Source organism: Eufriesea mexicana, unplaced genomic scaffold (assembly GCF_001483705.2).
Source record: "Eufriesea mexicana isolate 0111107269 unplaced genomic scaffold, ASM148370v2 scaffold4331, whole genome shotgun sequence".
NCBI lineage: Eukaryota > Metazoa > Arthropoda > Insecta > Hymenoptera > Apidae > Eufriesea > Eufriesea mexicana.
Window position 1 is genome coordinate 45,844 of NW_016912318.1, and position 15,769 is coordinate 61,612.

Consider the following 15,769-nt stretch of genomic DNA (forward strand, 5'->3'; position numbering starts at 1 on the left):
TCGATGCATCTGCAGGTACCCTCTTTCTGCATCGAATAGAATCGCAATCTCTCTCGCAACACGCGGCGACTTCCCGTGGCAGACACGATCTCTGCACCGTCTTATCATCATCTTTACTTCGACATCATTTTCGTCCCTCTTTACTCTACTTTTCATTCATCATCGACCCCCCTCTTGTGCTATCGCCGCGCCACTGCGTGCACGTGCGATTATGTGGTGCTTCCAAAGTGAATTTGTGCTGAAACAAAACTTATGCCCGAAGGGGAGCAACTGCGAGAGCTTAGTCCTCGGTCGATTCAACTTAATATCGACCAATTGAACGGAGCTTTCCTCCGTTCAGTCGTCCGCGACTGTTCGCGAGCTGCCGTTTCCTCGATCTCGCGTCGATTACGAACACGATCCTCCTTGGTTACCGGAAACCGCAAATCGGACGCGTCGAAACGAAACGAAACGTGGATCGAAGGATGCATACGAGTAGACTCAGGGTGTAGCGCGTGGGTGTCGCGGCGAACATGGCTACCGGAAGTGGACGCGCGAGGCGCACTCCTCCTGTTTTCGTCGCTTCTTTTTCTTTTTTCCTCTTTTACCTCGTCGCAACTGATTTACTACGTAACCTATTGTAAAAAGATACTTCCTAAAGGGGATCAAACGAAGTTCTCTTTCACTACGTGCTTCACTCAACAACACGGTGCTGTCTCTCAAAAAAAGGCACGCAACGTTCGGTTACTACGTCGAACCGGTGTGTGCTTTAAAACGAACGTTCTCCGTTACGAAACGGAGACAAAGAAGGGTTGAAAAAGCAAGAAAACAGCCCGGGAGGCGGCCTGCGAAACTGCCGACTGCCCGTCGCTGTCGTCGCTGTCGTCGCAGCGCCGATCCTCCGGTTCTCCACCACCTCGGGCAGAGGGTGGAGGCTGGCGGCAACGATCTCGTTCGCGACGACATTCGACGGAATAGACAGACGGACAGAGAGAAAGAGAGAAAGAGAGAGAGAATAAAGAGTGGCAGAGACAGAAACAGAGATAGATAAAAGTGGAGTAAACGGAGGAAGATAGAACAGAGAGAGAGAAAAAAGGACCGTGAAAGCAGAAACGTCGAACATCCCATCTCCGTTGACTCGATTCGCACACGCACACTGCAAACTGGCACGCAGGTGTCACGTAAAAACATAGCTCGTTTTGGGAGAAATGCTGTGCTCGGTACGTGTGTGTGTGTGTGTCTCTGTGTGTACGTACGCGCGGGATTGTCAGAAGGATGCAACGGGCTTGCAAATTTCACCCTCAACCACGGTTCCAGTTGCAGAACTACCTGCAGGCTGCCAGTTTTGGGCGTTGAACGTCCAGCAGGATTAAATTGTTAATTAACTTTCAATTTTTTAAATTAACATTTTGGAATAACAGATTATCCAAAATGTACAGCTACCTCATCTTTCTCAGAATGAAAATATAATCATCGCTTTAATTATTTCAAATTAAAATGGAAAATAGTTGGCTGTTGTTCACAAAATTCATGTGAAATTGATGAATTTTTTAATCGCTGGAATTTTAACCCTTTGCACTCCGTGATTTCTTCATTTCAGGAAAATAGTAGTTGCATGATTTTCTGCCATAAGTTCGACGATATTTTGAAATCGGTAAATAAGAAAGCGTATGCAAATTGAGACGTAGAATTATTTTACTTCGATATTCCACGCGTCGTTGCATAATTGTAAATTTAATATAGTAATTAACGTCCATCTTTGGAATCCGTTTAAATGGTGACTGAGAGGCGGCTCTCGAGTGCAAAGGGTTAATGGCAATACTAGAAGTCGGTATATCTAGTTTTAGCTATTTCAGCTGTTTCGAGTAATCCAAAGTAACGAAATTAGCACTAATATAACTCTCGAAATTCATAATTCCCACTCTATATAATAGTGTTATACATTCGTCCCTTGTAAAATGTTTATATCAAATATCCTTCTCCCCTGTAATTTTAATTTAATTATTTGATTGCGATAATTACGTTGAATCGAGTATAGAAAGTTTCGAAATTTTTCCCTTCTGAGAAATCAGTGTCGTACGAGAGACATTTGCAGCCTAACCTGTAACTTCCGGTGAAATGTGTTATACTAAATACCGGAAGTGTCTTTGACAGTGGATGAAATGTTACCAGCGCGTTGCATAGTTCCAAGCAACCATACGTGGACTGTGAAGACGTGTACGTGTGACGAGACGTGTCCTTTTTTCCGAAAGAGGTGCGACGATTGCTCGGTTCCCGGGGCAGACAGGTACACAGGGACAAGGGACAGGTGACAAAGGAGTATAGGTCGATATCTGGCCGGACCTAGGCCGGTGATTTTCGCGGTTGAAAACTTTGCCCTCGGTCCTATGGCTAACGCGACCACCCCGCTGATGGGATAATTAAAGTCGTTTAATCAACCATGAAATCGTATCAAAGTACACCGGTAACGGGTGGAACGAGTTTCGATGGCGTGACTATCCGTCGGCCTGTCCAACGAGCGTGTATGTACACGGCTCGACTCAAAGCTGCCCCCCTACAATTAACTTAATGAAACACGATCGAAGGGCGCGCGCGAGTAGGGAACACCCGCGAGACCGGAATTCGAGTTAAAGCAGAGAGGAAAAGAAAGAGAGAGCGAGAGAGAGAGAGGAATGAGAGAAAGAGGGAAATGAAGAAGGGTAAGAGAGGGAGAGGAGAGAGACAAGGAACGGGACGAGAAACGGGGAAAGTGTGTCATTTCGACATTTAAAATAATCTCGCCACCCGAAGGGAACTACTACTCGGCTCTCGTCGATCAATCGGGCCATAGGACGCAGAGGTTAACCCTATTTACGTAATATCCCAAAGTACGTTTAATCACTTGGAAAAGATATCAAATCGAGACGGGTTAAGAGAGGAGACTCGAGTAACGGGTACCAAAAATCCATTTCTGTTTATGCCAAATGACAAATTTTTACGTATGTTGTAAATAAATGTACAATATTAAATTTATGTTGGAAATAAATTGTATATTGTATATTGTAAATTAGATTGTAACAAATTTAAGATTCCGAAATTGGAGATTTTTATGAAAGGGGAAGATTAGAACGGCATTTTGAAAATTGGTATGTAGAATAACTGATTGCGAGTTCTTTGACGTATGAATCAACTATGCTTCGAATATTAATTGTTCAAAGTTCGTTTATTGCAGAATGAAATTAAAGCGACTAATTATGGGCAATTAAGAATCTTTTTGAATAGGATTTTAGTTTCTCCGATAATCCTAAATCGATGTTCAGTATTACGTTAAAATTCTGCATTTTGCAAATTGGGTGCAGTGTAAGTCGAAAAATAAATTACCGATTGCACGATAATATTAATTATAAATTTCTAGTTATAAATTCAAACCGCATATTACTGCCAATTTTGAATTCTGTCAAACAGGATTTTAGTTCTGCCAATAATTCAAAATCGGTATTTACTATTACGTAAAAAGCCCCTATTTTGCAAATTGGGTGCAGTGTAACTTGAAAAATAAATTACCGATTGCACAATAATGATGTTAATTATAAACTTCTAATTATAAATTTAAACCGCATATAACTGCCAATTTTGAATTCTGTCAAACCGGATTTTAGTTCTGCCAATAATTCAAAATCGATATTTACTATTACGTTAAAAGCCCCTATTTTGCAAATTGGGTGTAGTATAATTCGAAAAATAAATTACCGATTGCACAACAATATTAATTATAAACTTCTAATTATAAATTCAAACCGCATATTACTGCCAATTTTGAATTCTGTCAAACCGGATTTTAATTCTGCCAATAATTCAAAATCGATATTTACTATTACGTTAAAATTCTGCATTTTGCAAATTGGGTACAGTGTAATACGAAAAATAAATTACCGATTACACAACAATATTAATTATAAACGAGGTTAAAGATCATTTCTCTGTGTTTAAAGCCCGATATTACTGCCAATTTTGAATTCTGTCAAACCGGATTTTAGTTCTGCCAATAATTCAAAATCGATACTTACTATTACGTTAAAAGCCCCTATTTTGCAAATTGGGTGTAGTGTAATTCGAAAAATAAATTACCGATTACACAACAATATTAATTATAAACTTCTAATTATAAATTCAAACCGCATATTACTGCCAATTTTGAATTCTGTCAAACAGGATTTTATTTCTGCCAATAATCCTAAATCGATATTTACTATTTCGCTAAAAGCCCCTATTTTGCGAATTGGGTCTAGTGTAATTGAAAATATAAATTACCGATTGCACAACAATATTAATTATAAACGAAATTAAATATTGTTTCTCTGTTTTGGAAGCCCCATATTACTGTCACTTTTGAATTCTGTCGAACAGAATTTCATTTCTGCCAATAATCCTAAATCGATATTTTCTATTTTGTTAAAAGTCTGTATTTTGCAACTTAGGTGCAGTATAACTCAGAGAATAAATAACCGATTGCATAACAATATTAATTATAAATTCAAAACCGAATATTACTGCCAATTTTGAATTCTGTCAAACAGGATTTCATTTCCGCCAATAATTCAAAATGCATATCTACTATTTCGTTCAAATTCCGCGAAATGTGAGCAAAAGGAAACGTCTGTATCTCGAAACGACAAAGAACATAGTCGCAAAGTAGCAAAAATATTGTACATTACAAAAGAAATCGCCAAAAATCAGTTTCCATCGGTGCATTTCGCTCGAGTCTCTCTCTTTAATGGAATTCCGCGATTCAATCGGCAGATTTCACCGAATATAATTTAAAGCCGGAAATGCCTGCCGCGATAACTCGAGTATCGAGTGGCGTCTCGGAGTTAAGCGACGCGGCCATTTTGTGCGATCGACGCGCCATAAAAGTCTCCTTCTACGTAGCTCGCGCATCGCCTTCGGATCTACGTCTAAATTCGCATCGGTTCTAATTAATCCGTCGCCCATTGCCACTCTGAACCGACTGAGCTGACTTTCGCGGGGTGTTTACTTTTAAAAGCTGCACACGCCCGAGGAATCGCGAATCCCGATTCAATTTGCCCGACTGGAACTCGCGTCGTCTGACAAGACTCGCGGAATTCGAATTTCGTCTGGAACCTCCCCGGTCGATCCTTTTCAACCCCCGACGAGGGGGCGACGCGTAACTCGAGTGATTATCGGCGATGGGTTCTCGCACTCGCGGCTCGACGATATCTAAAGCGGTTTTCGATATCCGGCGAACCGACCAATCGTCGCCGGGGCGGCCAAACGCGGCCTGCCTGTGAAATGGTACTCGACGGGGATGGGGAGAAGAAGAGAGAAAAGAAAGAGTGGGTGTAAAATTAGAATCGTAGTAGAAATCTCAGGTGCAGTGGCTGACGAGCAAGAAGGGGTTTACGTATCGCTAATTACGTACAAACAGCGTGGATCTTATTCCTCGTGGATCGTGGCGCGCGTGACTCGCTTCGAAACTTTACCGAAATTTTTCACCGAGTTCCAAGGGAACTGTGAATGGAGATGATAACGCTGACAGAGAGCGCCACTGTAGCCGAAACACGCGTTGCTTTAACCCATCGACTGTCACGCCGAATCACACGTTTCGCTCAGGACGCCACGGGAGTATTTAAAACGTTTCAGATTTGCTTCTAATAAAAATTTTTAATCGTTCAATGGGGCAATTTTTACTTCGAAGTATCTTCCAATTAGTGGTTATATTCGAAATGCGCTAACTGACAATTTTCATTCAACTTTTTGCAATTGTACGTAGTCGAAGCGTTCCGGTTAAATGACCACCGTGGCGTCACAGGAGGGACCGTGGCCGGCCGTATATGACCAACGTGGCAGTCAAAGCGTTAACGCGAGGCACAGGTATAGGTCCTCGCGACGAAGCAGAGGCTCGCGAAGCGAGAGAAAGAGAGAACGAACCGCACGATCGACGAGAAATCCACATGACGTGGAAGTCAGATGCATTGGTCAGAAAAAACCAGGATATTAAAAGCGAAACGAAGATCTCGGGATCAAGGACGATCCTGAAGTCAGGACGGTCCTACGATCAGGACCAAGGATCTTGACGAGGGTACCTGAGCCACACATGGGCCGGGCTGCTCGCAACTGCATTGCCGTTTCACTCGTTAGCAGGGCTTTCCATCTCGTTCGTTGTTCGCACTTTCCTGATTGGTCAGAGACTGATCAGACTGAAGATCGGCCGTGCATGATCCGATTGGCGATCATGTCCTAATTTTTTTCCGCCCTTCAACGTTCGAGATCCCACGCGTGCCAGCGATTACCAAAAGCTTACACAGCTTGACAGCGTTCTGCTGTCGCTGTCGCTACCGATTCCCAGTGCCTTCTTTCCGCGTCTTCCCATTTGATATTAATGGCCGTTATTGCCACCGGTTATCCCTTTGTTTGTTTGCGGCCGGCTATACACAGCCCGGGCTGCATGATTTACGCGATACTCGTGCACGATCGCGCGAAGGCGGAATCTAGCAGTCAATAATAAATCGCCGAGGATGGATATAGGGAAACAATGAAACTTTCAATTTGCGGCCAACATTCCGCCTCGCGTTACTTCGATCCAACTTCAGCAACGTGCACGACGATTCCGCGGTGTACAGAGAAGAAGGTAGAAAGAGGTCAGCGTGTATAGAAATTTTCTCTCTAGGTATAGCTGCCGGAATCTATACGAGACATACTTGCCAACGTCTATTTTCTGCCAACTTATTTTTAAAACCACCCCTTGGAACGATTAATTCAGCACGTCTTCGACTCCAGTGATTTCTAATCAAATTTTCTACACATCCTGCCAGTTGCTGTCATTTTTATTTCCATTTTTAACCCCTCCCGTGGTCCCAAAACGTAAACAGAACTGTCAAGCCTTTGAGTCATTTCAGGGCTCGGCAAATCTGTCTTAAATTGCATTAGTTGCATACAATTTACGTGGAGCATATCAACAAAGCATGGGAGTAACACGTGGTGTTCACATTTGGCCTGGCCGACGTACCACGTGCCTGGCCCGTGATAGTCAATTTCGACCCAATCGATTTTCCACGGGTCAGGCTCGTGATAAATGGTTTGGGTCGAAACTGACTATCACGGGCCTGGCTCGTGGTTGTAGGCCAAAGGGTTGACCCTTTGTGGACTGGACGGTTCGAAGTTAATCGTAACATGGAGTCTAATTGCTGCCAATATAGGCATTTCAAATTGTCAGTGCACATTTCTGCTTATTGTTAGTCGCTATTTCCACCGAAAGCACTGCAAGATGTCAAATTTTAGATATCTTAGGCCATAGCAATTCGTTTATATGATATATATATGGGTCTTTGGCTCTGTCAATTGTTTTCGCCAAAAGCATATACATGAGTTCCTCTGCCAAATTGATGATTCATGGAGAACGCATATACGCGGCCATAGTCCACAAAGGGTTAATTCAGCAACAGGGACCGATCTTTCCTTCGATCGGGATGCCAGTTCGTACGAGTTAAATCAGAATTGACAGCTACTTGAAACCAAACTTCTCGAAACCGTTTAAAAATTGACATATCTTAATTATTAGGTGATCTCGAATAGAGGGTTTCGATACTCCTTCACGATCCCCCCAGGCGCGTTAAATATGCACACCGACTATGGACGTTTTAGAATTTCATGGAGTCTGTTCAGAGCGGTTTCCCGCGATTTACTAGTTCCGATAATAGACTTCCTACCAGTGGAACTGAAAAGTCACAGTTCAAAGTGTCCCTTTTAACGTTTATACAACGATGTTTCCAATCTGAAGCAACGTTTAGTGTCACAATTGACTAGGTCTAGACCAGAATCTATTGATAGGGACCACAAGAAGACACCGAATTTTTGGTATTATGCAAAAGTGTCATTAGGACGAGTAAATAAGAACTTGAAAAGATCAAATTTTTAGAACATATCGAAAAATAAGGGGAAAATAGGTGTGACAAGCCCACTAAAAATGAAAATCTTGGCTCTAAGTTGATATAATAATTTTAGATCCAGAAGATTAATGGTTTAAGAGATATTTATGTTGAAACTGTCAAGAAGTACCGATCTGTTGCTATAGCAACTCTGTTGGAAGACCGTGAAGTCTGTATTCCTATTTACATATCTTATCACAAGACCCTCCGCCAGTCCCAGCGTCGATACTTGTTGCGTGCGATCTGAATTTGATTGGGGAGTATTACACCTGTTTCCACGCTTCGACTACTCGTTGTACGAGTAGCTAGGGTCAGAGCACTCGATCTGATCTATCGATTACGAGCCTTTTACGTCGGCAAATTGCGCTAGTTATTTTTAGACGGCATGGTTCGCGAGAAATAGCAAAGACGGATGCAAATTCCAGATGGTCGAAGGAAGTATCGCATATGTACCTCTAACTTTAACGACTGAAATTTCTTCCACCTGACAGCTTGACGTCAGAATGTCGTAGGGCACATAAGACACGAGGCACACGTATTAACCTCTTGCATTACGATTTAATTATAAAACACGGTTTCATTTTTAGCCAGTCACGAAATATTTATTTCCTCCACGAAGGAATAACATCACGAAAGTACTCAGTATCTATATGATTATTAGTACTATGCATTTGACTCGCATGACGAAAATAGTGCTCCTTTGTATGCCTTGGTATAGACTCGAGTCTATAGTATAAAACTTGCTCGGGTTTTGTTTGAGCCCTTGCACTATGATTTCATTCTGACAAGTCACTATAGGTACAGTACATTCGTGTTGAAATCGTACGAAAATTTTAGAATTTCTTCAGATTTTGTTAATACGTTTGCTATACGCTGTCAATCCGACTACAAATCGTCATTAGTGCTATAAAATAGGATTCATCACCATTTTGAGGTTAGAAAAGGAAAGAACGGAAGATACTCGTGTGTGGCCATATACGAAGAACTCTCCTGCGATCTCACAATCAGTAGAGTGATGGAATAACGAAAGGGGAAGGAAGAGTTTAGGGTCCTAAGTCTACCAGCGGACTGTTCGGTAACCTAAGGGTACTATTACCTAGGGACACTATTCACAGGTCAGGAATCCGTATTTGAGGACTTGCCTTGACTCCCCCTGGTAGTAAAAGAGCGTAAACGGTCTATCCGCTGTCAAGGGTGCAATAGCGACGCCATAGCCATTGTACTGTACATTATTCGCGAATTCGGGAGTCTATTGCAAGGCAAAGTAACTTTGCTTACAGACGCGTTAGATATTACCATCACGGAGAAAGCGGTGCAGTAAAACTCGAAGGCAAAGCGCGTCGGTTGCATATGAATGGCGCGAGACGCAGTGTCCCGACCTACACCAAATCCGACCGGTTAATCCACGCCTCGTACCCGATCAAAATTCCACCCCGATCCCGGCTCTCTCAATTTTTCACTCGCCACCTTATCTCGCCCCGACTGCCAATGACGCGATTATACATTCGGCCCGACCTGCTGCATCCCGCGATAGTCATCTTGCACCCTCATCCCCGTGAGCGCGCATCCCCGGAGCATGTCGATACTTTCCACGATAAACAGACTCTTTCGGCTCCCTTGATCCTATCACGCAGCTATCCTCTATCTATTTTCCGATACTTATTCCTCCTCTCTTTGTGCAACCAAACGACACAGGGGGGCGGCAGGGGGCGGGAATGGAACGCGATCGGGTCGATCTTTCGTCGGTCCAGGGAACGTTCACGGGGCAGAGCGGGAAGATCGTGGAATCAGAGGGAACAGAGGGAAGAGAAACAAACGGGGAAAAGATAGGGTTGTTTCGCGAGAGAAGATCTTATCCTCGCGTCGTGGGAATAGGGGGTGACGCGACAGGGTTGGCGCGAATCGGAATACCGATTTCGAAAATTCCAGGATGGAGTGGATCCTACTCCAGCCAAATGGGAATTCTCCAGAAGAAAGAATTTTGGATGCCAGGAGACACGTGGGTGACTTTGACAGGGACTTGGTCTTAGGGGTCCCTGGAGGCTCCTGGGGGTGAGTGAGGAATATTTCGTGGAATTTTTACTGGACCTACTAGACACTAGACCTAGTCACGGGTCAAATAACCAATTTTAAACTCTGATTCAAAATTCTGCATCCTGTTTTATCGTTTTGGTCAATTGACGACGTGATTTTCCTAGCAATGTAATACGTAATTAATTATTTCGTCGATCATGAAGATCATTTGACCGATTGTGGTAGGTTTAGTGTGAATGGTAATTATAAGAGTACTGATATAAATTATAGTAAGTCCATCACTGTTGTTTCAAGACAAAATAGAAGATGAATTATTTTCTATATTATTGTTTATTTGTTTCCCAATTTTGCTATTTTTTGACTTCATATAGCACTTCTTATAAATTTCTACGTCACAGGAAACCCTGTTAATTGTAATTAATAATAACAACAGTGGAATAATATCTAAATAGCAGTGAATATTAATTTGATAAAATCCAGTCTCATATTTTCAATAATTGCACTATTCTAATGTCAACAGACTCTATAATTATGCCAATGTTCTTTCTCATCTTATAAATTGCTTCGAAAAATTTCCATCTATAGTCTTTTAAGTCAGTATCATTAAAGAACCAATGTTTAAACTCTTCGTCTATCTACTTATTATACTTATTCAAAAAACTATCCATGACAGCGTCTTGCAAACCAGCATTACCTATATATACATATAAACAAATAGGAAATTTATTTTTCCACTTATTATTACATGAAACTGAACGATCAAGATCGGAAATTGAGATATCATGGTGAATTATTCCCGTGAATTATCAGATGCTAGGAAAAACGGGGCTGGTAGAAAATCGACGTGAGAATTTTATCGGTATACTTGGCTCCTAAATTACGTTATAATGCACCTTATGACAGGAAACCGTTGTAGCGTGTAATAAATATGGCATTAAGGTCCCCCCCGGCTCTGGGTCCAACGAAACGTTTAATTAACGTGAATTTGCAAATCCACCCTGTCGAGGATACGGAGAATTTACTTTATTTGTGAAAGCTAATTGGGCACAAACTACCGCGCGCTCTGGCACATCCCGATTTACAATGGAGAAATATACCTTCTTGTCTATGAAGGGACGCGAGGAGGATGGAAAATTCTTTCAAGGTGCGCGTAATTAGACGCTACGGAACGTCTCGAAACTTCGCTGAAATATGAGGTAAACGCGGGGAGAGCGTGCTGTGTGGGACAGCGAGAGGAAAATTTCAAACGAGCGCACTCCATCTTTATACTTTCCCAGCTCGAAAATATTTCTCGCGAATAACGTACACACTGTTATACATTCTTTCACGAGCACTTCTATCTTCCTTTTCCTCGTTGTTGCCCTCTATGGTACTCTTAGAAATCAAAAACTACGATGCTCTCGGTATATATGTATAGTGAAATGTACATATATACACACGGAATGTTCGTCGTAACGATCGCCAAGATTTTTCAGGTGTTTACGCTAATTGCGGAATTCTAGCTCAAGGATAACTGAAGGTCGTTGCACAACGAGTTGACGCTCTCTTATCAACTATAACAACGTCAAGTAGAATATGTGTATTATTTAAAGCACGGTGACCCGAATTTCTTACCACTGAAATATCCAATACCTTTCATTCGTATATTTCGGTAAAGAAAAATTTCTAGATCCTCGTCTTTCGTTGGTAAATCTACTAAATTAGCAAAAGTCTGTCAAAATCTGTCAAAATTACGAAAAACTATGAAACAAACTCCCAGTAAAGTAGAACTCCACTGTCAATGCCACCCCCAATGAATTTAAAGGAAAAGGAAACGATAAAACAGAATTCAGAATTTCACTGCCAATCACCCCCACTCCCCAGCCCCTCTACCCGAAATTTAATTTTAGAAGAATTAAGAAGAAATAACAGCGAAATGGAGCTTTATTTTGAATGAAACTTCAAAAGATTTGGGGAAGAAAAGTGAAGAAAAGAAAGGATAACGATAGAAGAGAATTTCACTGGGAATGACACCCGAAAAAATTGAAGAGAGGGTAGAAAAGAAGTGGGATTTAAAAGAAATAACAATAAAACAGGAGCCCATGGTAATTAAATTACGCATTCCGGGTCGTTAAAATTTTTCTCCTCGACGAGGTTAATATTCAAAACCGGAGGACCGTCGGCGTTTGAGCGCAGCGGGCGAATGGCAGCGAATGGCAGCAAAAGGCAGAGGAAAGAGGGAAAAAGAGCGGGGAACAGCGAGCAGCATTCGGCGGAATTCCATTAAACTAGTTGGCGTGGATCGGGAAACAGAAGGAACACGCGGGGTTAGAACGAGAAGGAGCTGGTGGAAAAAAGACGACCAGGGTGGATGATGAGGAGAGAGAAAGGGGCATGAAGGGTAGGAGAGAGAGGGCAAAAAAAGGGAAAAGGAGCGGTGGGTGAAACGTCAGCTTTCGTTGCCGGTAGGTTTATTATAAACGGCCTCGTTTTCCTCGTTTCGCAACACGGTCAAGTGGAGCATCGCGTGGCGAAAAATAATTTGCGCCTTTGCGTCGAGAAAGCTACTGCCGCGATCCGAACCAGGGTTATCTCGGGCTCGTGGCGAAAGCAACCGAAAAATTTATTCCGGTTTATTCGAATCGACCGCGGCCCTTTGCGAATACGACGATGAGGAACTATCGTGATCTAAAGAATCGCTGGTCGGTGTCGATGACCGAGGATGGGCGAATAATTCGCGAATCGGTGAGAAAGATTGACAATTGTCGAATAATTTGCGAACCGGAGACGAAGATTCGCAATGGTTGAATAATTTGCGAATCGGTAATGAAGACTGATAATGGTTGAATAATTTGCGAATCAGTGTCAATGACCGACGATGGTTAAATGATTCGCGAATCCGTGATGAAGACACCAACCATGACAAAATTAATTGGCAATGGGTTGCAAAAACCGACAATGGTCGAATAATTCACGAATCAGTGAGGAAGACCAATATTAGTCAAAGTATTAGCAAATCAGTGATGAGGATCAACGATATTCGAATATAATTTGCGAATTAGCGACGAAGACCTACGATAATCAAATTTTTTGCAAATTTTGTGACGAAGAATAACGATGGTCGAATAATTTGCAAATTAATAACGGAAATCGAATATCTCACATTATTTGCGAATCGATAGCAAACACTTATGGTGGTCGAATAACTTAGGAATCAGTGACGAAGACTAATATTAATCAAACCATTAACAAATTAGTGATAAGAATCAACGATATTCGAATATAATTTGCGAATTATTAACGAAGACCGAAAATAATTATATATTTTGCAAATTTTGTGACGAACACCTACGATGGTCGAGTAATTTGTGAATTAATAATGAAAACAAACAAGGCCAAATTATTCGCGAATCGGTGACAAACACCTATGGTGGTCGAATAATTAGCAAATTAGTGACGAAGGTAAACGATGGTCGAATAACTTGCGAATCAGTGACGAAGACCAATATTAGTCAAACTATTAGCAAATCAGTGATGAGGATCAACGATATTCGAATATAATTTGCGAATTAGCGACGAAGACCTACGATAATCAAATTTTTTGCAAATTTTGTGACGAGGAACAACGATGGTCGAATAATTTGCAAATTAATAACGAAAATCGAATATCTCACATTATTTGCGAATTGATAGCAAACACTTATGGTGGTCGAATAACTTAGGAATCAGTGACGAAGACTAATATTAATCAAACCATTAACAAATTAGTGATAAGAATCAACGATATTCGAATATAATTTGCGAATTATTAACGAAGACCGAAAATAATCATATTTTTTGCAAATTTTGTGACGAACACCTACGATGGTCAAATAATTTGCGAATTAATAACGAAAATTGACAATCCCATATTATTCGCGAGTCGATGGCAAGCACCTATGGTGGTCGAATAATTAGCAAATTAGTGACGAAGGTAAACGATAGTCGAATAACCTGCGAATCAGTGATAAAGACCAATATTAATCAAACCATTGGCAAATTAGTGATAAAAATCAACAATATTCGAATCTAATTTGCGAATTAGCGACAAAGACCTACGGTAATCAAATTTTTGCAAATTTTGTGACGAACACCTACGATGGTCAAATAATTTGCGCATTAATAACGAAAATTGACAATCCCATATTATTCGCGAATGGATGGTAAGCACGTATGGTGTTCGAATAATATGCGAATTAGTGACGAAGACCAATATTAGTCAAACCATTCGCAAATCAGTGATAAGAATCAACGATATCCGAATCTAATTTGCGAATTAGCGACAAAGACCTAAGAAAATCAAATTTCATGCGAATTTTGGGACGAGCATCTACGATGCTAGAATAATTCGCGAATCATTGACGAAAATCGGCGATTCTGGTTCTTCGATGGTCACGGTGTCGTTTCGAAAAATTGCAAAAAGGCGCGTTGATGAGAAAAGTTTCTGCGATCAGCGAATCGCGATGGAACTTTTTTAACGAGTCATCGAAGTATCGCGCGTTCCCACGGCCGGCAATATGAATATAATAGCGTTTCGAGCACGCTCGAAACTTTTCCTAAGCGATGTAAAATAATTGAAAATTTTTCCCCGTCATTCGTATTCCGATTGGTCGCCCGGCCCCGATGCAAGATGAAAGCAGGTTCGATTTAAAGCGGCGAATAGTTCTCGAAATTTAATCCTTTAACGACTGCGGGGGATGAAATATAAATATCAAACCGTGCCGGGGAACAATTTGCACGCGTGCGCTTTTTATTAGAAAAAGAAGAAAATGGCGGAGAGGAGTACGAGGTTTAGTTGGTCCCATTTGCACTTTTAATTCGTCTCATTTTCGACGTTCCATCGACGAAAAGGCAGAACCTCGATTGTCTGCACGTTCGTTATCCGAATTCTCCATTATTCCAGGCTTCTGTATCCAAATATTTAAACTTCAACTTAAATTCGTTCGCACGCGATGAATTCAATATAGAGGAAACGATTTTAATCGATTATGCTACTAATCCTGTATCTTTTCCGAATATTGGAAATTATTATCGTTGCACATTTTAAATTTCGGAGTAGCGACGTTTAACACTGAACCTACCAGATAACAGGTGACCAAAGCAGAAGGTCCTTAAGAAAATGAAATAATTATTAAAAAATTGATTAATAAATAACGAATGATCTCGAAATTTTTAATGAACAATTTAAAAATGGTCATACAGATTCATTTCGGTGGAAGATTGAAATATAAAGCGAAACTGTATAATTATTTTAAATATAGAATTTATATTTATTCATTTTTCTCTGATATACCATTTGCAACCCAATTAATTAACGAATAAACTAAACAGGGAAAAAGAGCCTTAAGAAAATGGAATAATTATTGAAAAATTGATTAATAGATTACGGATGAACTCGGAATTTTTAATCAACAATTTAAAAATGATCATATAGGTTTATTTAGGCGAATTCAAACATAAAGCGAAATTGTATAATTTTTTCGAAAATATGAAATTTATATTTATTCATTTTTCTCTGGCATACCATTTGCAACCCAATTATTTAACGAATAAACTAAACAAAGAAAAAGATCCTTAAGAAAATGGAATAATTATTGAAAAATTGATTAATAAATAACGAATAACCTCGGAATTTTTAATAAACAATTTAAAAATGTTTATAACATAAAGCGAAACTGTAAAATTTTTTCAAATATAAAATTTATAAAATATAAAATAACAAAATACAAAATTTATATTTATTAATTTTTCTCTGATACACCATTGGCAACTCAATTAATTAACGAATAAACTAGAACTCTGAAACTGTAACA

At 40.6% G+C, this 15,769-nt stretch overlaps 1 protein-coding gene across 1 annotated transcript in view; it reads right to left on the bottom strand.

The window, feature by feature from the left end:
- LOC108551498 (rac guanine nucleotide exchange factor JJ) overlaps nt 1-15,769 on the bottom strand; it is a 158,017-nt gene that overhangs the window by 22,198 nt on the left and 120,050 nt on the right. The window contains exon 6 of the mRNA XM_017905694.1: nt 6,063-6,152. Within this exon, the coding sequence (XP_017761183.1) occupies nt 6,063-6,152 (90 nt within the window). The remainder of the gene's footprint in view (nt 1-6,062; nt 6,153-15,769) is intronic.